This window comes from Callospermophilus lateralis, chromosome 9, assembly GCF_048772815.1.
Source record: "Callospermophilus lateralis isolate mCalLat2 chromosome 9, mCalLat2.hap1, whole genome shotgun sequence".
Taxonomy (NCBI): domain Eukaryota; kingdom Metazoa; phylum Chordata; class Mammalia; order Rodentia; family Sciuridae; genus Callospermophilus; species Callospermophilus lateralis.
This window is the reverse complement of record NC_135313.1, coordinates 71,814,791-71,840,170: the sequence shown is the minus strand read 5'-3', so window position 1 is coordinate 71,840,170 and position 25,380 is coordinate 71,814,791. Positions and strand designations below refer to the sequence as shown.

The window sequence follows — 25,380 nt, the reverse complement described above, 5'->3', positions numbered from 1 at the left end:
TAAATATGGATGCTCACATGGATGTTGTCACCTGCTTCCATTAATTGTGCCTGCCTAGATGCTCCAAAAGGCCATTGGCAGTGAGTTCCTCAAAATCTGCTGGGGTAGTAATCTTAATGATCCTCCCAAAGTTAGAAGGGATGTAGAGGCTTCTGGTCATCTGGCTCTTCTGGTTCACCCTTGCTCATATTTCTGTAAAATGAATACTGGCAGGATTTCTTAAATTAAATGTGAAAGGAGGAAAAGCCCTATGATTTTAGGGAGTTTGTTACTATGGGGAAAATCTGCTATATCACCCCCAAATGCTTTGTGCAATGAGAAAGACTCATTTAGACCATAAGACCATCTAGCATTTTAAATTGTTTCACCAGGGGTTCTGGAGTCCATTTAAGAGGAAAAGAGTTGTCATATAACCTGAAGCATCAAAAGACAGCTCAGGAATCCTGTGCCGCTCCCTTTAATCTCCCATTACTATGCTTTCAGAACATACTGCTGATTTAACTCCAGGTGAGCTCCCTGTTAACTTCACACACACGTTCCAGGGGTACCTACAGATTCTGAAGACCTTCATATCCATAAGCAGAAGTCTCAAAGAACACTACTGTGCATAACTAACTTCTTTTTCCCAGGACTCCTTTGCCTTAAATATAATAACCGTAACTCTCCTGTGTCCATAAGACAGTACCAGGAAAGCAATAGTGATTATTATTCACCATATGGGAAGAGGGTAGGAAAGAGAGGAGAGAAATTGATTTCTTGCTTTAGAAATGAATTCTGAAAGAACATGAAAATGAGAATCTGAACACATAAAGCACAAAAGGCAATTGGGAAGGCTTTGGGGCCAGGACAGATTTTTTTCTTCATCTAATGCCAAAAGCTCTTTTATACCAGAGCTCATCATGTACCTCATCAAGCATTTTAGATGATGGAATTCAAATTTGGGCATTTTTTTTTTTGTTTAAAAATCTTCTATTTCTAAATAAGAGTTTTCTTATAAAATATGGACAATGGACACATACCAGAGCCAGATCCAGAAGCAGTCACATCATAAATCAGATCTTTAAGGGTTTTTCCAGCATTTACCAGATTGCACTCAGAGAGTGGCTCCTCCACGTTCTGTCTCTTTGTCTTTCTGTACGTGCACTGTCGCCCTTGGCATGCCCATACTGTCAGCATGGCAGCTATGGACAAGAGGCAAATGGGTATAGTAATGACAATGGTCAGCTCCATGGGTCCAAGTCTTGGGGCAGTTGGTGATGCTGCAGTTAAAAAAAATAATAATAATAAAGAGAGAGAGAATACAACAATGAGGCAACCCATTTTAAATATTTTAGAAACTGGAAAGGCAAACACCAAAATTTCATACATAGGCTATTCAGCTACACAGTATGCACTTATGTTTGTTATCAAAGATTTTTTGATACAAGCAAAGACCTGGAAAGGGAGTTAAGATTAGACTGCTGCAGGGAATAGTTGTCAGTACAGACAGGAGGCAGAATTGGGACCAGGGAAAACCATTAGCATTTAAGTTTAAAACTTCAAAGCATTTGACACCTTTATGTTTATCATTCCCTCCCTATTATTCAGCAGCCCATTCTTACAGCACATTCATTTATTCAGGCATGCCACAAATCATAAGCCAGCTCTTGCAAATGTGTTGCCACTATTCCAGGTGCTGCAGATACAATGGTGAGTAAAGAGCCAAATCTCTGCTCTCCTGTGCATATGTTCTCCTCACACACACAACTAAGCATAGAGAGATGTAACACAAAGGTAAGAAGGGATAAGTGCAATGAAGATGAATAAAAAGGGAAGAGACAGAGATGTCAAGATGCCATTTTAGACTGAGTAGGCATAGAAGGCTTCTCTGGGGGAGGTGAACGAAACAATGTAGCAGCAACCAAAGGGGTTGCAGAGACCCAGAAGGGAGAGTAATGGGCCTGAGATGGAGAGCCTTTGTGCTGTGTTCAGGAATAATATGTGCCTAGAGTACAGTAAATGAGAGAAAGAAAGAAAGGGATCAGGGAGGTAAGACAGGGAAACTTCATGTGGGGCCTTATATGCTAAAAGAAGGGCTGTGAATTCTATTTTAAGCAGAAGCTATTGCAGGGTTTTGAGCAATAACAGATATGATCCAACTTTCATCCTGAGTAGTTACTATTTGAATGAACAACAGAAAACCAGTAAGGTAGGCACTGGTGTCTTGGGTGAGAATCCTTCCTGAAATAGCATCTTCTTCCTATTCCTCCACTCACTCTCTAGACCTACTTTACTTTGTGGCTCAGGTCACCACCTGGCGAGCTGCATACTTGTTTATTTATTATCTGATTTTTCTGTAAACAATATAAGCTTTGTGAAAGGAAGAAGTTTGCCTGCATTGTTCCACCACATGCCCAATGTTTACAACAGGACTTGACACATAGTAGATGATCAGGAAATATTTCTTAAAGGACAGAATGGTTCCTTATAAGGAAGGGATGAAACTTTGTTTTAGAAAAATGAATGTGAGGGCTGGGGTTGTAGCTCAGTGGTAGAACACTTGCTTAGCATGTGTGAAGTACCCAGTTTGATCCTCAGAACCACATAAGAATAAATACATAAAGTTACTATGTCCATATACAACTAAAAATATTTTTGAAAAATGAATGTGATCATTGAAACCAAATAACATAAGGATATACTTAAATTTACAACGCTAATTTTAAAACACATATAGCCAATTTTCTACTTAAACTTCATCTCGTACTGAAATCTTTTTTCAATTTAGAAAAAGATCCATGAAAAAAATCTATGATGTCAGATATTTCCAGTGTTTTTCAAAAGTTATTTTGACACTTGAAACTGGCTCACTTTCATTTCCTTTTTATTCACTAAAGACAGACTCAGCATTAGTTTTTCTAACCCCACATACTACCATGAGAGGTATTGGTTTTTGTTTTTAATGAACCATGAGATGTATTCAATAGAACATGGGATCAAATTGAGGATATTTAAGTTCTCAAACATCAGGAGGAGAATGCAGTCTCTGGGAGAGAAAAGCATGTCTAGATTGTGGGCTGCCTCCTTCTCCCTCTGAACTGCTCCCCACCCTCAGTTGACTCTCTACAGGCCAGAGAGGGTGAATCTCATGACCATATCTGGAAAGTAGCAGCATAACCCCCGTACCTTAGAATCCAAACAAATGACTGTGGTCATGGGCCTTGAGGATTACACAGTTTCTCAGACTTCCTTTTTTTTCATTGACAAGGCTATACAGCTTATTGCATTAAGTACTTGGAGTTTACTTACAATGTGTCCAAAAAATACATAAATATGGCCAGGCACAGTGGCACATGCTTGTAGTCCCAGGGGCTTGGGAGGCTGAGGCAGGAGGATCATGAGTTCAAAGCCAGCCTCAGCAACCTCAAGAAACTAAGCAACTCAGTGAGGCCCTATCTCTAAATAAAATTTAAAATAGGGCTGGGGATGTGGATCAGTAGCCAAGTGCCCCTGAGTTCAATCCCCAGTACTCACCCCCCCCCCAAAAAAAAACCCATAAATATGAAAATATATAATTCTAGGGGGAAAAGTTTTAAATTCCTCAAAAACATGTTCATAGACTTTTCATCATGATGCTAAAAATTGTTAGTGTATATATTATCAGTAAGTCAAAGATTTAAAACTGTGAGGTGAACTTTAGAAACATAATCCAGGCTCTTCTACTCAGTGAACTTGATTGCCACCTCTCCTCCTGGGGTTTCAGTGTTCCTCTGGAAGCATTAGAAGTTGGACAGATGCATAGGAGGAGAGTTGGCCTTGAGAGTTTTTTGGTAGGTGCTGAAAGTGTTCTCTCACAGCTTTGCAAATCATTAACCATGGTTCTTGCAACTTCTAAAGTTTGCTGTTTATTTTTATGTGGTGCTAAGGATCGAACCCAGTGCCTCAAACATGCTAGGCAAGTGCTCTGCCACTGAGCTACAACCCCAGCCATTAGCTTTATTTTAAAAACATCTATTGGGACATGTTTTTAAGAATGAAATTTCACTATTGTACACATTTAAATAGGTCAATTTTATTTTGATATGTGTAATTAGAAAATACCAATATAAACATTAGCCTGGAAAAGCTTATCGATTGTCTTCACTTGAGTAAAGTGCTATTAAGCAGAGCTAAGATCATCACTATAGCAACTAATAAAGAGGTAAAAGATCAGCAACCCTCAGAATAATCTTCATGAAGGTTCACTGCTTTGGTGATTCCCACTGCTCTCAGGGATGTTTATTACAGATGGGCATTGTTTCTACTTTTGTGAACAAATTTACTGATCAGTTAGTCAGGGAGAAAAATAAAGATTAATCTGCTATAAAAAGGCTAGTAACACTATCCAGAAAGAACCCCTCAAACACCTGGCAGTTTTAAAAGCAAACATTATAAAACTATGCTTTAAACCAAATGTTGATTGTAATCTCCAAAGAAGAGAAATGAAGAGAAAGTAGAGTCCACACCCAATGAATTATGGCAGAAGAGGACAATCATGCAGCAAGAAATACTTTTAATAATAGTTACCTTTCATGGATATATTAATTTTTCTAGCAGTTTCTACAATTTTGATCATGGAACTCTTTCTATTAGATCAGTTCTAATTTGGGAGATTTCCTGTGCCCACTGAGATGCGTTTTCCATGGAATAAGAGCACCATGAGAGAGTTTGAATTCTTGAAGCGAAGTATGGAGAGTGCTGCATTACTAATTCAAGTTACTTCACTCCATAGCAAATGGGGAAATGAGGGAAAAAGCATCAACTTAGATATGTGAGAAATTAGCTCTCAAATATCTCCCCCAGAATATGTTGAACCAAGAAATCACAAGTAAAGGAAATATAGTCATCCCTTGGTATCCGCAGGGGGTTAAAAATCCAAGGATGCTCAAGTCCTTTATATACTACAGGTAGTATTTGCATAAAAATAGTATTTGCATAAAACCTATGCACAACATCCCATATACTTTAATTCCTCTCTAGATTACTTATAGTACCTAATACAGTGCAAACGCTCTGTAATAGTTGTGCTGCTTAGAGAATAGCAATAAGAAAGAATCTGGACATGTACAGTAAGGATGCAATTTTTTTCCCTGAATATCTTCAACCTGTGGTTGATTAAATCTGTATGTGTGGAACTCATGGACACAGAAGGCTGACAATTAGCAAAGTAGAAAACAGGAAGAAAGAAACAAGGAAGGAAGGAGGGAGGGCGAGCAAGAAGAGGGTAGGAAGGAAAAAATAAATTGATTGTTGTGGATTTTGCAACTTTCCCTAGAGCCGTGGGTGGAGGTGGTGGTGGGGAAAGCCCCTGGTGGTGGCTGCTGCCCACGTGAAGTTCAGAATTAGTTCAGTACATGGGCCGCTCCCAGGAGCTCATTCTCATTCCTCCTTGCCACTTCTTATTTCATGCTCCAGGGAGGCAAACTCGTCCAGATGAAAGGAGAAAGATGAGATGATGTAGGCAGGATTCTCATACTTCCTCCCTGCTGACCTCTTATACTTTTTTATCAAAAATATGAAAAAGTACTGATGCCTAAGAGACTTAAATGGCATTCAGCTTAATAAATTTACATTTCCTTAGCATATGTTATTATGAGGAGAAGGCTTAGAATTGAGTGGAAGTATTGCTTAATTAATTGCTTCAAATAATTAATACACTGGATTCTCACTGGCTTGAAAATCTCTTAGTACAATATTCAATTTACAGACACGTTCCCCTATCATGTTTGAATGACTTTCAACTGAGTAAAAACTGAGGCATCACAATAGAGCACTGTGTTGAAATCCCTCCTGAAAGTTTCTGTAGCAAGTAGTTACAGAAACTCACAGGGACCCAAAACACTCCTAAAACCCACTATACACTAATTTAGCTCTAAAACCACTCCTTCTCCTCCTTTTATTAAAGGTTTTTCCTAAGTGAAAATATTGGTTTTGCTAGTTTCAGTTCATGAACGTGTAAATATCACATCTTCAACTATGAACATTCACAGCTTCAACTAGTTGCCTTCTCACCCAATTCTACAGCTACCAATGGAACATTTATTTTTTTTTCCAGTCCATGGCTTTGGAGTATTCTCAGGTAATACATTAACCAAAAGACAATATTGCTAGAAATGCTTTCTGAAAGTTCTGTTCCTGTCCTGTCACCTGGAAAACACCACCATGATCAATTGAATGACATGATAATGTCTGTCCATCCACTTTCCTTATACACCTTCTGTGATACAAGCCTGTGACATAGGAGCATTGTTTACTTCTCAGGCTTCTGAGGCAAAATAGTAAAAACAATATGTGCAACTGCAGCTGAAGAATCTATTTCCCCTAAGATAGTAAAAGGTGCCTCATTAACTCCAAAGGAATACTTTCTTTCGTCAAAGACAGAGTGACATGCTAAGCAATGAGAAATCATTAACATGTTACATGTTTGTAAAGAAGTTAGAAATCGTTCGCAGAATAACTTAGATGTGAGGGGAGGGAGGTTATACTAGCATAGACTTTTTGGAATTCTCCTCTGTTATCAATATTTTAAGAATTTCACTGAACAAGGCTGGAGCTCAGTCACAAATGCTGCTTTTACCTGTCACCGTCCCATGCAATTGTGTGCTCACAGATTACAGGCAGATACCCCACCTACACTGGCCTGCCTCCCACTTGTCTAGCCTACTTTTTTACAGTGACCATTGTAAGATTCCTCAGGTATAATCCAGTTAAGTTGATTTGGTTTGATCCCTTCAAGGTTCTCCACTGTAGGTAACAGCAAAAAGTCTCCATTCTACACAAATCGAGAATAATCAGGTCAAAAGTGCTGCGATCAACACTGACCTCATGTACTAAATAAGAGCAGAAGATTTTCTAACCTAGAGATACAACTAAATCATGACAGGAACAGAAATAAAATGACAATCATTTCGACATTTTAAATGAATCTGATGAACTACTGATGGGCCATTCCATTGGTCAGTGTTCAGTCTGTGAGTGGTTATTTGCACACCGTCTCCATCTGGCCAGATTTACTAATGTTATAGTACACAGGGGGCATCGCATGTAAAAATATTTCCTGGACAGTTTTTACCCTGTGGTATGTTTTCAGGGAGTACGTGAAGAACATCTAAAGGCTGCAAATCTTTTACCCATCAGCATCTGAACTTAAGAATAATGCTTTTTAAAAATATTTTAATAAGAATATTGGATTGAAGAATATAATCATGGACTTAAAAGTATGAAGAACTTTCACTCAGAGCTGGGTACAGTGGTGCACGCCTGTAATCCCAGTGACTTGGGAGGCTGTCAAAGGAGGAGTACGAGTTCAAAGCCAGCCTCAGCAAAAATCAAGGCACTAAGCAACTCAGCCAGACTCTGTCTCTAAATAAATAACAAAATATGGCTGGGCATGTGGCTCAGTGGCCAAGGACCCCTGAGTTCAATCCCCCAGTACCAAAAAAAATACTTTTACTCAGGAGAAATTAGATTAATAAAATATAGGAAGGAAAATTTAAATAGGTTCCACTATTAGTTTTTCTTACTTGCAAGGCAGTTAAATTGATCATCTTTCCATCTCTGCCATCGAAACACATATTCTCAAATGATACATGTTTGTAAAGAAATCAGAAGGTAATTATTCAAGGGATATTTTAGGTTCTTTCCTTAAATCAATGCTTTATATGGGAAAAATGAAAGTTCCTTGGAAGCCACACTCATATCTCATACCTTTCTCTTCCCAGCTCGTGGCAGAGGGCCTTGTTCAGTGAAGGTACTTAAAATATTGATGACAAAGGAAAAGTCACACTTCCCTGTCCTAAAGTCTATACTAGTATAACAGCTAATATATTCACACAAAGCAGCTTGTTCACTTGGAAAAGATTGATGTGGGATAATCACATTTTGACCTAGCTCAATGTCCTGCATATAATAATCACCCAAAACATATTTGAGTTAAAATATAATGGCACTTACATGACTGAGAGAGTACAGCCTTACATAATGCATAATCCTCAATTTAAATTTTGTTATAAGTTTCACTTTCAATTTTCAATTACATCGTTATGAACAAAATCTCCTAACCTAAATCAGTGTACTTGTTTCTGAAGACAAGAAATGCTTCCTGTATTAAACTTTTAAAGCACAAGTTCGACTTCTTTGTTTGCTTATACTTCAGAGAATTTTCCAAAATATAAAATCATAGCACCTTTCACTTTACAGGGAAAGAAAAGCCTGTCTGGCACACCTGTCAGGTGTGCACTGAATCCTCAGAGAGTGAGCTATAAATGGATTTGTTCATGTGATGGCAGAACAATTCCACAAGGGGTCCCATGAGCATTTCTCAGCGTGCACATGTCACCTTATCCTGACTACAGCAAAGAATTTATGTCTCAAATAGAAGCCATAAGAATGTTAAAAACAACAATTGATATTTTTTAAAGGAATGGAGATAACAGGACTTAAACTCCCAAAAGAATAACACTCACTTCCTGAGTCTGCATTTTTTAAAATTACTAATTTTTGATAAATTTGATTTTGTTTTGGCTGTTTGTCTTCTTCAGAAGCAAAACTGTGGTTTGGTTGAAACTGAAGGCTAATTTAGAAATACACCTAATCAATATACACTATCCACTAACATAAAATAATAAATAATTAATCTTCCTTTCTCTTTTTACACAATGAAAGACAGAACAGGAAGGTGAGAATTATACTGAAGTTAACAAAGCACCCACATTTCAACATTGTTCTTATATCCTTTTTATTGAAATTAGTAATAATATAATACTATTATTTTTATTTATTTATTTATTTATTTATTTTGGTACTGGGGATTGAACCCAAGGGAGCTTTTTGACTGAGTTACATTGCCAGTCCCTTTTTTATTTTTTATTTTGAGACAAGGTCTTGTTAAGTTCCTGAGGCTGGCCTTGATATTATAATCCTCCTGCTTCCGCCTCCCAAGTCATTAGGATTATAGGCATGAATCACCACCTGGCAATATAATAGTATTATTAAAATAATTGAAATCTAAAGGAAAAAATCAGAAATTATCACTACACTTACGCTATCAAGTACTGAATTTTTAGGAGAAAAAAATGGGAACAAAGATGCCTGGAACTTGAAGGTTTTTTTAAATAGTCTAATTCCCTATGAAGGATTGCAATTAGTGTAAGCATGAACTAACCAGCAATTCCTATCAAAATTAACCCTATAAATAACCAGCTTCTCTGCCCAAACTTCCTAAGCTCATGCTGGAAAATTTCCATGAACAATTATAAAGTGTTCTTGATGCAATTTGACATTAGCTATTTCTATTTCTCATGATCCTCCTGCCTCAGTCTCCTGAGCTGTTGGGATTACAGATGTACACCTCTGCACCCAGTTTATAATCATATGTTTGATGTCACCTAGAATCACAAGAAATCCTTCATTATAAACTGAAGTGTAACTTAGCCCTGAAAGAATAAGCTACAAAAATGTTTCCTTCACAAAGAAAAAGATTTGTTTTTTATGTTAAGGAGAAAAAAGGTATAGCATAAAATTATATCAAACAGAAAAACCCAACAATATTAAAATAGAGAATAAACTAAACTCTTGATAGTGGGAAGTCTAGAATAGTGAACATAAACTCCATACATACTGAGTGAACACAAAGAATAGGAAACTCTTGTGCCCAATAAGGAAAAGTCAGTTACTATTCCTTTTTGGGCAACTGATACCTCAAGGGACACTTCAGGGATGCCAAATATTTTGATTTTTCAAGGCGAGTGAAGAATCAGGGTTAGGAAGCTATTTTTTTTAAAAAAAAAAATAAACAATATAAATTTGTTTCTCACACTTGTGAAAGCTAAGAAGTTCAAGGACAAGGCACAAATAAATTCCATGTTTGATGAGCTCCCACTTTCTAGTACATAGGTGGGACCTTCTTGCTGTGACCTGGTAGAAGGAGCTCCCTTAGGCCTCTTTTAAAAAGACACTACTCCCATTCATGAAAACTCCACCCTCATGACTAATCTCTTCTCCAAAGTCTCCAAATCCTAATACCATCACCTTAGGGATTAGGATTCCAATACATGAATGAAGGAAAGGCAAAACTATTCAACTATAGCCGCCTCTAAATGTTTTAAACATCATAAATGCATTCATTTTTCTTTTCCAGAAACTGCATAGATCAAATAAAACTTGTCTTCAGGCCACACACATCCCCCAGGCAGGTGGAACTCTGGTTGAGTTGTTTTGCCATTTGTATGTTAATTGAATTGGATTTAACTGCTAGTAGCAGAAAAAGACAAGTAGGAATTTTCTATTTTCTTCCATTGAAAAGGAATTGGAAGACAGGTAGTTCTGTTAGCCAGGTGTCTCCATGAAGTTGTCAGTCAGACTCCTCTCAGCTCTCCTGTTGTCATCTCTATTGTGCAGCATCACCCTTGTGGTCCAAGTCAGAAGTCCAACCATTACATCCAGGCAACATGGAGGAGGATGGCACATGAACGTGCCAGTTCTGTTTTAATGGACTTTCTCAGAAGTTCTCCAAAACACTACCACTCGCCTTGTCAGCCAGAATTCAAGTCTCTTGGCCATACTTAGTTGCAAGAGCAGCTGAAATATTTCTGTTAAGTGGACAGTTGTCAGACCAGTTAAAAATCTAGGTTCTACTAAATAGTTGTTGAAGGCTACCAGATGCCTTTTAAACAATTATTGATAGTCATTTTTAACCTTAACTTAATTTGGTTTTCATTAGGAAAAAATAATAATAATTCAAACAGCATTGGAATTTGCAAGGAAAGAGTTAAATAATGTCCTCTTCCAATTCTCTCCCATCCCAACTCCAAATGTTAATAGAATATATAAATATAACTTTGGAATTTGATGTTTTATTCATTTGTTGTGAAATATAGTGAATATACAGAAAAGTGCATATAACATCTAGGTAGAATAAAACAAGTAATTATAAACTGCAATTCATAACCTACTCATTCCCCACTCCTCTCTAAAATACCTCCACATGATCACAATCTTGTCCCTTCCCCAAGGCAGCCATTATCCTGATTTGAGGAATAATTATTTCCTTGTCTTTAAAAAACAGTTTTATTATTGTACTTGATCATCTTCTTATTAACTTTGGTTAATTTCAACTATGGTTCCTATAATCCTTATAGGATCTCAGCATCCTATATGGTTCCTATTCAAATTTAGATACCTGCATATATGTTCATGAGTGAGCAGGACATAATTTTCCTTTTTTTCTACTTCCTTTGTTGGGCTTTGATATTAAGATTATGCATAAATGAATTATGGAATATTTTATACTTACACATGCTTTGGAAGAGTTTATGTAAAAATTATCTGTTCCTGGAAGTTTAACATACTTTTATAGTAGATCCTCTTGGGCTTTGAAATTTTCTTTAAGGGAATATGTTTTTCCTGCCTGCTTTAAGATCACTGATTTAAGTTCTCTAATGTCCTAAGATTTTGGGGGGTCTGGGAATCATTTTCTAGGAAAATATCTATCAATTACCAGGTCAGTGCTACTTTTAAATCTCCCTCTGAGATTATGGACTTCTATTTCTCCTTATTGTTTCATAACATTTTATTTATTTTTTGGGCTATGTTCTTACATGCACATAAAATGAACTTTTTTGGTGCTGGGAAATGAACTCAGGGCCTCATGAACACTAAAAACACACTCCACCGCTGAGCCACACAAGCCCAGAACTGATCATTTTCAGCTCCAGTAACTTTTTTGCATTAAAGTTTATTTTGTCTGCTGTTAATAGGAGTCACCCAACACTTTTTGTTTGTTTGTTTGTTTTGAAGTATACGGCATATCTTCTCTATCATAATAATTTAAATATTTCTGTAAAATTTCATCTTATATACATGCTTTTAAACAACAGGTAATTGAATTAGTTCTTTTCCAATTTGATAATCTTTGCATAGTATATTTACATTAATGTATTTACACTTAATTATTAATGATATATGTTGGTTGCTTTCTTTTTGTCATATCTGGTATATGCTTCCTCTTCTCTTTCTCTCCTTTTTGACTTCTGTTGGATTGTTTCCATCATTCCATTCTTTTTCTGTTGCAGATTACAGAGAACATTCTCACTTCCTATTATTTTATAGGTGTGGAGAAATGATCACAGGCCATTTCAAAGCACATTTGAAATAATGCTTAATGATATCTTTACTTTCCTCCTAAAGTAGGCCCTATGAACATTTTAACTCCATTTGCCTCTCCTGACATATATAATGTGTTATTTTTATATTCAATGGTCACTTAGTATAATTTTTTAAAGAGCCACAGACTTTATTATTGATGGAGATTCTTTAGAATCAGCCACACGGTTTTCATTTTCTTTAATCTTCACTCCTCCTTAATGTCTCCTTAATTTTTTATACCTGAAGGGCATCCTTTGGAATTTCCTCTACTCTTGGATAACTATACTCCTTTATTTTCTGCATAATGTAATCCTATATTAATTAAAAATGTCTTTGCCTTACATATATGCTTTAAAGATAATTTGGCTGTATACAGAATTTTGTTATTTGCTTTTCAAACATGGAAGATATAATTCCACTGTTTCTCCTTTTATTTTTTGCTTTTAAGAAGATGTCAGTCCTATTGTAGCTCTTTTGAATTTGATTTACCTTTGTTCTCTGAAACATTTAGAATCTCTCTTTGCTTTGGTGTTCTGTAGCTTTACAATGATGTGGCAAGTTTTGGATTTCTTTGTATTTGTCCTCTTGGTTTTTGTTAAATTTCTGAGATTTCTGGACTGGCATACTTGATCAGTTCTGGGAAATTCAGAATTGTTATCTCTGCGCATAAACATTTTTGCCCAATTTTTGTCTCCTCTCTTTCTGACTTCATAAGAGCAGATGATACAGCTCCTTACATTTTCCTATTTGTTATCTTCTTCATGTTTTCCATCATGTCTTCTCTACATAATGCACATAAAATAATTTCATATGACTTGTATTTCATATCCCTGATTCTCTCTTCAATTGTTATTATACCAGTTGTTGTCAAATCCATTCCTTTGTTTTTTTTTTTTTTAATTTGAAGGAGTTTTTTTTTTCTGCTACTGTTTACATCTGCTAGTTCACTTTTTCATGTTTTCCTATTCTCCAAAAACTATTTTCAAGTTTGCCTTTTATTCCTTTAAACTTAAAAACATACATAGTCTGTAAATTTTGTCTGTTACCCATCATACATGAAACCATTTCTTCTGGTGTGTGGTCTTCTCTGCTGGCTCTGGCTCAGCTGCCTTGCTGAGTGCTTGGTGAGTCTGCACCACAGATCATGTCCTTCAAAGTATGGTTGCTGTGTCTCTTTGAGGCCCCATATTAAAGTGTCTTTCACCAGAGAGAGTTTGTGCTTTTTCTGAGAGGCAGTTATGGTCCCTTTAGTGACTCTAACTAAATTAAAGGAAGTATTTATCTGGAAAGTCCTGCACCACCCAAGCAGCAGAAAAAGAAAAAAAAAAAAAAAACCCTAAAGTATGCATGATAGGTTCATTCACAGGTTCTCAGGAACAAATTATTCTATTTACTTATTTATTTGTAATAAGCCCAAAGCCCATATTTGTGGTAGAAGGAGAAGAGTTTATTTGTGGTCTAAATTTGCAATAAGAAACAAGACCTTTGACATCTCAACTAAATAGAGTTCTAGTACACTACCTAATTTGGGCAAATCAAATTGAGCTTGCCTTGAAACTTGAGTCCCCAAAGAACAAAACCCCAAACCTATATCAATAATAAAAACAGATTCACATGAGGAAAAAAGAATCAGAGGAAAACTATCAGAGGAATCAGAGAAAAACTATCATGCTGTAAACAATGAGGGTATACACAACTGGCAAAAAGAAACCTGGAAGTAGGATGGTGACACTGAGATTGCTTCCAGATTTCTCACCATGTGATTCAATGAATTGTTTTATTATTGAAGATGATACTATCTAATTTTCTGATGCTTTTAGTTGAAAACACCCTAACATGTCATTCTTTTTAACCTTTGCCAATCTAATAGTATGTCATCATTTTAATTTCTATCTTCCCAGCTATTCCTGAGGTTGCACGTCATTTCAAAACTTGACCACCTCGGATTTTCTTTTCTACAAAACTTGTGTCCTTTGCTCATTTTTTCACTTAACACCCACCCATTCCCTCCTCTCCTCTGATCCTTCTCTCGTCAGTCTCTATCTTTTAAAATAGTTACCTTACCCCAGTTATATATGCTATAAATATTTCTATCCAATATTTAATTTATCTCTTGGTTTTATTTATGTTCTCTTTTATCATCCATTATTATTTTCGTTTTCATGTAGTCAATTTTATCTCTTTTCCTTTTATAGCAGTGAGTTTCCTGTCTTATTTAAGAACAGCTTCCATACTATAAAGTCATAAAAATCTTTTTTTCTAAATTTTCCTCTGACATTTAAATTGTTTTATATGTCACAATTAGATATTTAATCAAGCTGCAATTTATTTTTGTATATGGTATGACACTGTGGTACAACCCTGTGTTCTTCCAGATGGATAGATAATTATGCCAGTATCATTTCAAAAATAAACCATCCTAGAATTTACACTTTTGCCAAGTTACACTTTAGATGTCCATAGAAATCCTTTTGGTACACATGAAAATGCTAAATAAAATACAAATGAAAAAAAAATGTTTTTCTATTTTATGATTAAGCGGGTGGAAAAAATAAATGAATTGCTCAGCAGCCACAACCACAGTGCCAATGCAAAGAGGTGCATGAGCATGGATGCCATTTGCCCTGGAGGTATGTGCCAGATCCTGGGGCCAAGTGCATGGTTGACAAAGTCAGGAGATAAAGGATGGCTCCTGAAACAGTGAAGTTCAGGACAGAGATTCTTATCAATTCAGGCAAATATAAATGGTGACTCCTTGAAAACAAGACAAAACAAAAAGTGTTCCACAAAGAGACAAGGTGTACCCTCCTATGTCTCAACCTTGACTTTGGGTAGAGCAGAAAAACATTTGTCTCTGAGAGTTTTTCACCATAGTTATGTACCATACTGGCAAGCTTAGAGCCAGGATTCACTCTCCATGTTGGCCCCAAAGACCAAATTCTAGAATTGAATGGATTGGAGTTGGTAGCACCCCCAGACACATTTGACAAAAACGAACAAATATCTTCTCTGAAGGAGCTAATTAAATACAGGCTCCAAAAGTTCCTTCAGATAAGGTTCTCATCAATACAAGCTCACAATGTAAAAAATAAAAAATAAATAAAATGATTTTTTTAAAAATCCAAGGAAAGAAACTAGCAAGAATACAAGTCAGCAGAATCTAAAAGAGCAGAATTAAAGTCTCAGAAACTGTAGGTATTGAAATTATCAGAGATTAAAAGATTTAAAAATATGAATAAAAGAGTCTGAAAGAAATAGAGGATAGAGACAGAAAGCCAAATTAATTCCAAATATGTAAAAGCAGTGAGAAAAATCGGGGGGTGGGGGACAGATTATGGGGCTCACAGAGAGAACTCATGCAGGGACTAACACTGCAAACATCGTCCACTGAATGTCAGACTGTTACCTGTTATTATTTGTTCACCCAACCTGAGTTTTCCCATAGCACATACTAATTTATGCAAATACCTCTTTTCTTTTTGAAAGGAAAATATTCTTGAATAGTTAAGGGATGTATCAATTATTTCTGAAGATGATTTTTTTTTCCTCACCATAATTGCTTCTCTCCTTATCTGAAAGGAAGCTGAGGGAGTACAATCCTGCCTGTGTTGGAACCGGGCAGGAAACAAAGCCTGGGAGTGCTACATCAGAGGGACTAGAGTCACAGTGAAGCATCCTGAGAGGGCATGAGCATGGATGCCATTTGCCCTGGAGGTATCTGCCAGATCCTGGAGCCAAGTGCATGGTTGACAAAGTCAGGAGATAAGGATGGTTAAATAAAAGCATTTTTATGTAATGAAATAGCACTGATAGAATTGAAGAAAGCTCTTATCTGTCTTAAAATAAAAATGAAGAGGAAATTATGGTAAGCTCCAGGAAACATAGAAGTTTCTCTTGTTTAACTGATTTGCATAGTCTATATTTAATTTTAAAATATTCAGTACCATACTCGTTTTACGGAAATAATAGTATATTTGTTGTTTGTAGACATAAACTTTAATTGCCAGTCAAATAAAGGACTGTTTTAACATAAAAACAAACTCTATTGGTGATAAGCAGTTGAACTTAGAAGATCATTTCTTTATTGACATTGAAAGTTCAGGGAAGAGGCAAGTTTTCTAATAGTATATTTCTGCCAAAACATAAAATTACTTCTATTAAATAAAGTGATTAACTCCTAAAAAATTAAGCCCATGTGTAGTATCAAACAAGAAGATATTTTTTTAAGGGCAAATGAATGAATTCATTGTGATCTAAATTAAATATTACTCATAATAATCTGAATTAATTTGACTTAAATTTAATCCATTTTTTATATTTAAAATGAATAGTAAGAAGTTTTTTAAAGGTCATTTAAAAAGAAAATGTGTGATTAAAATCATAACAAAATTTCAAATAGTTTTTTTTTAATACTAGTGAATTAAAGTAATAAATGTACTTACTCCAATTAAAACTACTACATTTTAAATATCAATTAAAGTACTGTTTCTTGAACTGTGAACAAACCTATTAGTGGGATCTGACTAGCATTTTTATTTAATGAAATAGCAAAAATCAAAGCACCTCACACATTTTAAAGGTGAGTATGCGTTGTGAAAATCTTGTTTCATTGTATGTGTCAGGGAAAATTAAGTAGAATGCATTTCTTTCTATGTGTCATAATCAAAACCTGTATGACAGTCACTAAGGTTTTATGAATTAGCACCAAACACTCAAGAGGATTTTCAGGAGGGCAAGGGCAAGTGCCAGCAGTTCCGCAATTGCTGAGTTACTACCATGCAAGCAGCAACGGTTTGGGGTGGGAGAGACATGAGCTGTATTTAAGTAGAAATTTTGTCACAAAGAAACAAGGCAAGGATCATTGCAAACAGCAACTAAGGACAGAAGAGCTAAAACATGCCAAGACTGAGAGACTGCACTTATATTAAATTGGTTATTCAGAAATGACCCCGTGGTCTGGGGAGATGGATGAAAGGGCGGGGGGGCGGGGGCATGGACCCACTTGGCTTCCAGGTGGAGCCACAAAGGGACGCCCCAGATTTTGCTCAACTTCTTCTGATCACCACCCGACTTTTTCTCTTACTGATTTGCCCATGAACATGGTGCTGACTCTCAAGTACTGCAGAAATATCACACAATTTGTTTTTTGGAGTTCTCTTCCATATTTCACATATAGGTGATCACATCTGAAGTTGACAGATCCCTACTAGGCAGAGCAGGGTAGATATCAATTGCTCTCTCTGATGACATGGAAACTGTGGAGCTGTTGGCACTGATTGTATGGGTGCTCAGCCTGGAGGTTCCCAACTCTTCTTCAAACAGCTGCTATTCCTAATACAGCTAATAACAATCCAGCTCTGCCTCAAAGAGAGAACAGTCCCACACGAGATGACTGCACTGAGCACATGCTCTCCTTGTAGTTTAATGTCAGTTTACCAAAAAAAAAATGTCATTAAACATACAAATTCTTATTTTAAGTCAAAACATTTGAGTTCAATGAAATATCATGTAGCATTTTCTTGTAGACATTAATTAGTGGCTGGACAATACATATCATCATATTGTAGAAAATGTTTCCTACTCAATTAATGTAATCCATAACATCAACATACTGAAAAAACAACATGTAAACCTCAATAAATTTGTAAAAATGCTTGAAAAAAAATTAATCTCCATTCAAGATTTAAGAAAAACTTCACCAACTTAGAAATAACATCAAATTCCCTCAATTGATAATAGGCATCAACACCCTATAGAAGAGACTGATAGGACCAGGAAAAAGGTAAGAACCTTAACTCTCATCACCCCTATTAATCATTATATTGGAGGTCTCAGACAATGCAAAAAAGGCAAGAAAGAGAAGCAAAATGAATACAGACCAGAATGGAGATCAAAGACAACCTGTGTTCCCAGATAAGATGATTGCATATTTAGAAAATATCAAAGAATCTTTAAAACTAAAAAAATATTAGAACTAATTTATTTTCTCAATCTTGCAGGCTATATGGTCAATATACAAAATTAATTATTTCGTATAGCAGCAATTAATATTTTGAAATTAAGATATTAAAAATACCATTCACAATAGCATCCGAAAGCATGGCAAATTCAATGAAAAAAATAAAATGGCAATTCACAGAGTGGGAGAAAATATTAACAATAAATATATATGATGATAACTTGTATGAGAATATATATCAAGTTCATATGATTCAACCATAGGAAGATAAATAACCCAATTTCAATAGGCACTTGAATAGATACTTCATAAAGGAAGATACAGAAATGACTTATATTCCCATAAAAATAATTTAACATCATTATTCATCAGAAAAACATGAATGAAAACCAAAATAAAATATGACTAGACAACTACATGAATGGCTAATATCAAAATAACAGATTATACCAAGTGTTGGCCCAGCCAGACCGGAGCAGGAAGCCGCGCCAGCCGCCCAGCCAGACCGGAGCAGGAAGCCGCGCCAGCCACCCAGCCAGACCGGAGCAGGAAGCCGCGCCAGCTGCCCAGCCAGACCGGAGCAGGAAGGCGCCAGCCGCTCAGCCAGACCGGAGGAGGAAGTCCGGTCCCGCCCCGAGCGCTAGTCTCCAGGAAGCCCATCAACCCTTAAAACCCATCAAAGTGGGTGTGGCTACCAGCACAGTTGCGGCTGATCCAGGTACCCGGTTTCCAACTCCCCCACCCTTAGCTGCGATAACTCAAAATATTTCCCACAAGCTTTTGGGGATTGTAGCTATCAACACAAAACAACAACTGTAGAGGCACCTGGTTTCTACCTCAGAGACTAGAGTAGGGAAGATACAGGTGGAAGCTCATTTCCCTTCACACTGGCTATACCCACCACCCTGAATACAGAGGCTCAAACTAGGAATAGACAACGCCACCTACTGGAAGCAAGGAAAACAGTGTTCTGAGAGACTTTTTTTTTTTCTTCCTCTCTTTCTCTTTTCTTCTCTCTCTTCCACAACTTCAGCATATGTGAAACCAAGAACTGAGCATGAACAACTGAATTACCAAAGTAATATAATATAGAGGAATTGCATATACCCCACCTCCCCCCCATTTTTTTTTCTGTATTTCTATCTTACTTCCCTTTCCCTTCTCTTATTTCTCTTTTCTTCCTTGTTATTTCTTTTCTTTTCTTTTTTTTTAATTCATATTTTCTCTATACCACTTTCAATCTCCTAACTTTTGCTATCTATACATAGGGTAACTATCTAAATAGGAGGTTGAGTCTATACATTCTTCCATAAATTACCAGTCGAGTGGTTAGAGTTCTCCAAAGGTGCTAAGTTAGTTTAACCTCATTCCCTCACTCCTTTCTCTTTAAGTATAACATCCTTCGTCTGAAATTAAGTTTTCTATATGCCACCAGATATGGTACGCCTTTTATGAAACTAAGGAATATATTCTTAAGTAATAATTAAATCCAATATCTATAGTCTTAGAATCTAACTATAAATGTATTAATAATGAAAACTTGTCCTTAGATAATGTACTGTTGATATTGGGATCTGTTAACATTGTCTTTCTCCGAAAAAGAGGGATATTGGAGCTATTCAAGAACAATACAAATACATAAGGGGAAAAACATTAGCTCAACAGTTTCACAAAGCTAGAAAGAATCATGAGCAGTATGAAAAGACAAGGAAAGAAAGGACCACAAACAATACAGGTCAATTCAACATTAGATGAGGTAATATCTGCAGCTGATGGAATATCAGACAAAGAGTTCAGGATATACATGCTTCAGATGATCTGGAGTCTCAAGGAAGACATTATTCATCAAATTCAGACAATGAAAAATCACTTTGACAATGAATTACATAAACAAATCCAAGAAGCAAAAGATCAACTCTATAGGGAGATAGAGGATATAAAAAACAAACAGAAATCCTGGAAATGCAGGAAACAATAAACCAAATTAAAAACTCAAATGAGAGTATTACCAGCAGAGTAGAACACTTGGAAGATAGAACTTCAGACAACGAAGACAAAGTTTTTCAACTTGAAAAGAACATAGACAGCTCAGCGAGAATGTTAAGAAATCATGAGCAGAACATCCAAGAATTATGGGATAACATCAAGAAACCAAACCTAAGAGTTATTGGGATACAAGAGGGTACAGAGGTCCAAACCAAGGGAATGAGTAATCTATTCAATGAAATAATACTAGAAAACTTCCCAGACTTAAAGAATGAAAAAGAAATCCAAATACTAGAAGCCTACAGGACACCGAATATACAAAATCATAAGAGATCCACACCAAGACATATAATAATGAAGATGCCCAACATACAGAATAAGGAGAGAATCTTAAAAGCCACAAGAGAGAGGAAGCAGATTACATTTAAGGGTAAACCAATCAGGATAACTGCTGATCTTTCAACACAGACTCTGAAAGCTAGAAGATCCTGGAACAACATATTTCAAACGCTGAAAGAAAAAGGGTTCCAACCAAGAATCATGTATCCAGCGAAATTAAGCTTCAGGATTGAAGATGAAATAAAAATCTTCCACGATAAGCAAAAGTTAAAAGAATTTGCAGCTAGAAAACCAGCTCTTCAAAACATCCTTGGCAAAACATTACAGGAAGAGGAAATGAAAAATAACAATGAAAACCAACAACGGGAGGTAGTACAATAAAGGAAAAACTAAGCATAGAGGAAAAACTAATCATGTTAAGTATCATACATAACCAAATATGGCTGGAAATACAAACCATATCTCAATAGTAACCCTAAATGTTAATGGCTTAAATGCACCAATCAAAAGACATAGGCTAGTAGAATGGATTAAAAAAAAAGATCCAACAATATGCTGCCTACAGGAGACTCATCTGATAGGAAAAGACATACACAGACTGAAGGTGAAAGGTTGGGAAAAATCATATCACTCATACGGACCCCGGAAGCAAGCAGGGGTGTCCATACTTGTATCAAATAAAATAGACTTCAAGCCAAAGTTAATCAAAAGGGATAAACAAGGACAATACATGCTGCTCAAGGGAACCATACACCAACAAGACTTGACGATCATTAATATATATGCCCCAAACAATGGTGCAGCTATGTTCATCAAACAAACTCTTCTCAAGTTCAAGAGTCTAATAGACCACAACACAATAATCATGGGAGATTTTAATACACCTCTCTCACCAATGGACAGATCTTCCAAACAAAAATTGAATAAAGAAACCATAGAGCTCAATAATACAATAAATAACTTAGACTTAATTGATATATACAGAATATACCACCCAACATCAAGCGGATACACTTTCTTCTCAACAGCACATGGATCCTTCTCAAAAATAGACCATATATTATGTCACAGGGCAAAGCTTAGCAATTACAAAGGAGTTGAGATACTACCATGCATTTTATCTGATCATAATGGAATGAAATTGGAAATCAATAATAAAATGAGAAAGGAAAAACCCTACATCACATGGAGATTAAACAATATGCTACTGAATGAACAAAGGGTTACAGAAGACATCAAAGAGGAAATTAAAAAATTCTTAGAGGTAAACGAAAACTCAGAAACAACATATCGAAATCTTTGGGACACTATGAAAGCAGTACTAAGAGGAAAATTCATTTCATGGAGTTCATTCCTTAAAAGAAGGAAAAGCCAACAAATAAATGACCTCATACTACACCTCAAAGCCTTAGAAAAAGAAGAACAAATCAGCAGCAAATACAGTAGAAGGCAAGAAATAATTAAAATTAGAGCAGAAATCAATGAAATCGAAACAAAAGAAACAATCGAAAAAATTGACAAAACTAAAAGTTGGTTCTTTGAAAAAATAAATAAGATTGATAGACCACTAGCCACTCTAACAAAGAGAAGAAGAGAGAGAACCCAAATTACTAGCTTACGGGATGAAAAAGGCAACATCACAACAGACAATTCAGAAATACAGACGATAATTAGAAATTATTTTGAAACCCTATACTCTAATAAAATAGAAGATAGTGAAGGCATAGATAAATTCCTTGAGACATATGAACTACCCAGATTGAATCAGGAAGATATAAACAACCTAAACAGATCAATATCAAGGGAGGAAATAGAAGAAGCCATCAAAAGACTACCAACCAAGAAAAGCCCAGGACCGGATGGATATACAGCAGAGTTTTACAAAACATTTAAAGAGGAACTAATACCAATACTCCATAATCTATTTCAGGAGATAGAAAAAGAGGGAGAACGCCCAAATTCATTCTATGAGGCCAATATCACCCTGATTCCCAAACCAGAGAAGGACACTCAAAGAAAGAAAACTACAGACCAATATCCCTAATGAATTTAGATGCAAAAATCCTCAATAAAATTCTGGCAAATCGTATACAAAAACATATCAAAAAGATTGTGCACCATGATCAAGTAGGATTCATCCCTGGGATGCAAGGCTGGTTCAATATACGGAAATCAATAAACGTTATTCACCACATCAATAGACTTAAAGATAAGAACCATATGATCATCTCGGTGGACGCAGAAAAAGCATTCGACAAAGTACAGCATCCCTTTATGTTCAAAACATTAGAAAAACTAGGGATAACAGGAACTTACCTCAAAATTATAAAAGCTATATATGCTAAGCCTCAGGCTAGCATCATTCTAAATGGAAAAAAACTGAAGGCATTCCCTCTAAAATCTGGAACAAGACAGGGATGCCCTCTCTCACCACTACTATTCAATATAGTTCTGGAAACACTGGCCAGAGCAATTAGACAGACGAAAGAAATTAAAGGCATAAAAATAGGAAAAGAAGAACTTAAATTATCACTATTTGCGGATGATATGATCCTATACCTAGAAGACACAAAAGGGTCTACAAAGAAACTACTAGAGCTAATAAATGAATTCAGCAAAGTGGCTGGATATAAAATCAACACGCATAAATCAAAGGCATTTCTGTATATCAGCAACAAATCTTCTGAACTGGAAATGAGGACATCTACCCCATTCACAATATCCTCAAAAAAAATAAAATACTTGGGAATCAACCTAACAAAAGACGTGAAAGATTTATACAATGAAAACTACAGAACCCTAAAGAGAGAAATAGAAGAAGATCTCAGAAGATGGAAAAATATACCCTGTTCATGGATAGGCAGAACTAACATCATCAAAATGGCGATATTACCAAAAGTTCTCTATAGGTTCAATGCAATGCCAATCAAAATCCCAACGGCATTTCTTGTAGAAATAGATAAAGCAATCATGAAATTCATATGGAAAAATAAAAGACCCAGAATAGCAAAAACAATTCTAAGCAGGAAGTGTGAATCAGGAGGTGTAGCGATACCAGATTTCAAACTGTACTACAAAGCAATAGTAACAAAAACAGCATGGTACTGGTACCAAAACAGGCGGGTGGACCAATGGTATAGAATAGAGGACACAGAAACCAATCCACAAAATTACAACTATCTTATATTTGATAAAGGGGCTAAAAGCATGCAATGGAGGAAGGATAGCATCTTCAACAAATGGTGCTGGGAAAACTGGAAATCCATATGCAATAAAATGAAACTGAATCCCCTCCTCTCGCCATGCACAAAAGTTAACTCAAAATGGATCAAGGACCTTGATATCAAATCAGAGACTATGCGTCTGATAGACGAAAAGGTTGGCTCCGATCTCCATATTGTGGGGTCGGGCTCCAAATTCCTTAATAGGACACCTATAGCACAAGAGTTAAAAACAAGAATCAACAAATGGGACTTACTTAAACTAAAAAGTTTTTTCTCAGCAAGAGAAACAATAAGAGAGGTAAATAGGGAGCCTACATCATGGGAACAAATTTTTACTCCTCACACTTCAGATAGAGCCCTAATATCCAGAGTATACAAAGAACTCAAAAAATTAAACAATAAGAAAACAAATAACCCAATCAACAAATGGGCCAAAGACCTGAACAGACACTTCTCAGAGGAGGACATACAATCAATCAACAAGTACATGAAAAAATGCTCACCATCTCTAGCAGTCAGAGAAATGCAAATCAAAACCACACTAAGATACCATCTCACTCCAGTAAGATTGGCAGCCATTATGAAGTCGAACAATAACAAGTGCTGGCGAGGATGTGGGGAAAAGGGTACTCTTATACATTGCTGGTGGGACTGCAAAATGGTGAGGCCAATATGGAAAGCAGTATGGAGATTCCTGGGGAAGCTGGGAATGGAACCACCATTTGACCCAGCTATTGCCCTTCTCGGACTATTCCCTGAAGACCTCAAAAGAGCGTACTACAGGGATACTGCCACATTGATGTTCATAGCAGCACAATTCACAATAGCTAGACTGTGGAACCAACCCCGATGCCCCTCAATAGATGAATGGATAAAAAAAATGTGGCATTTATACACAATGGAGTACTACGCAGCACTAAGAAATGACAAAATCATGGAATTTGCAGGGAAATGGATGGCACTAGAGCAGATTATGCTAAGTGAAGCTAGCCAATCCCTAAAAAACAAATGCCAAATGTCTTCTTTGATATAATGAGAGCAACCAAGAACAGAGCAGGGAGGAAGAGCAGGAGGAAAAGATTAACATTAAGCAGAGTCATGAAGTGGGAGGGAAAGGGAGAGAAAAGGGAAATTGCTTGGAAATGGAAGGAGACCCTCATTGTTATACAAAATTACATATAAAAGTTTGTGAGGGGAATGGGAAAAAAATAAGGAGAGAAATGAATTACAGTAGATGGGGTAGAGAGAGAAGATGGGAGGGGAGGGGAGGGGGGATAGTAGAGGATAGGAAAGGTAGCAGAATACAACAGTTACTATTATGGTATTATGTAAAAATGTGGATGTGTAACCGATGTGATTCTGAAATCTTTGTAATGTTTTGAATAACCAATAAAAAAATACAAATTGAAAAAAAAAAATAAAAAAAAAATATACCAAGTGTTAGCAAGAGTATGGACCTAACTGAAGCTATCATACATTTCTATTGGGGATATACAAGCAATTTGAAAATTATTTATGAGGTTATATTTATGAAGTTAAACATACACTTTCCATATGATGCCACAATTCTACTCAGGTTATTTTCCAAGAGAAATGAAAACACTCTCCAAAGCCTTGTAAATGAATGTTCATAACAGCTTTGTTAATAATAGTTTGCAAGTGGAAACAACCTGAATACTCACCAACACATGAATGGGCTTTAAAAAATTA

At 36.2% G+C, this 25,380-nt stretch overlaps 1 protein-coding gene across 2 annotated transcripts in view; it reads right to left on the bottom strand.

Moving 5' to 3' along the window:
* Positions 1 to 25,380, bottom strand: part of Acvr1c (activin A receptor type 1C) — an 80,088-nt gene that overhangs the window by 22,349 nt on the left and 32,359 nt on the right. The window contains exon 3 of one of the 2 annotated variants that reach the window (XM_076865478.2): positions 1,020 to 1,259. In XM_076865478.2, coding sequence (XP_076721593.1) covers positions 1,020 to 1,259 — 240 coding nt within the window. The remainder of the gene's footprint in view (positions 1 to 1,019; positions 1,260 to 25,380) is intronic. The other variant, XM_076865479.2, reaches the window with a different exon arrangement.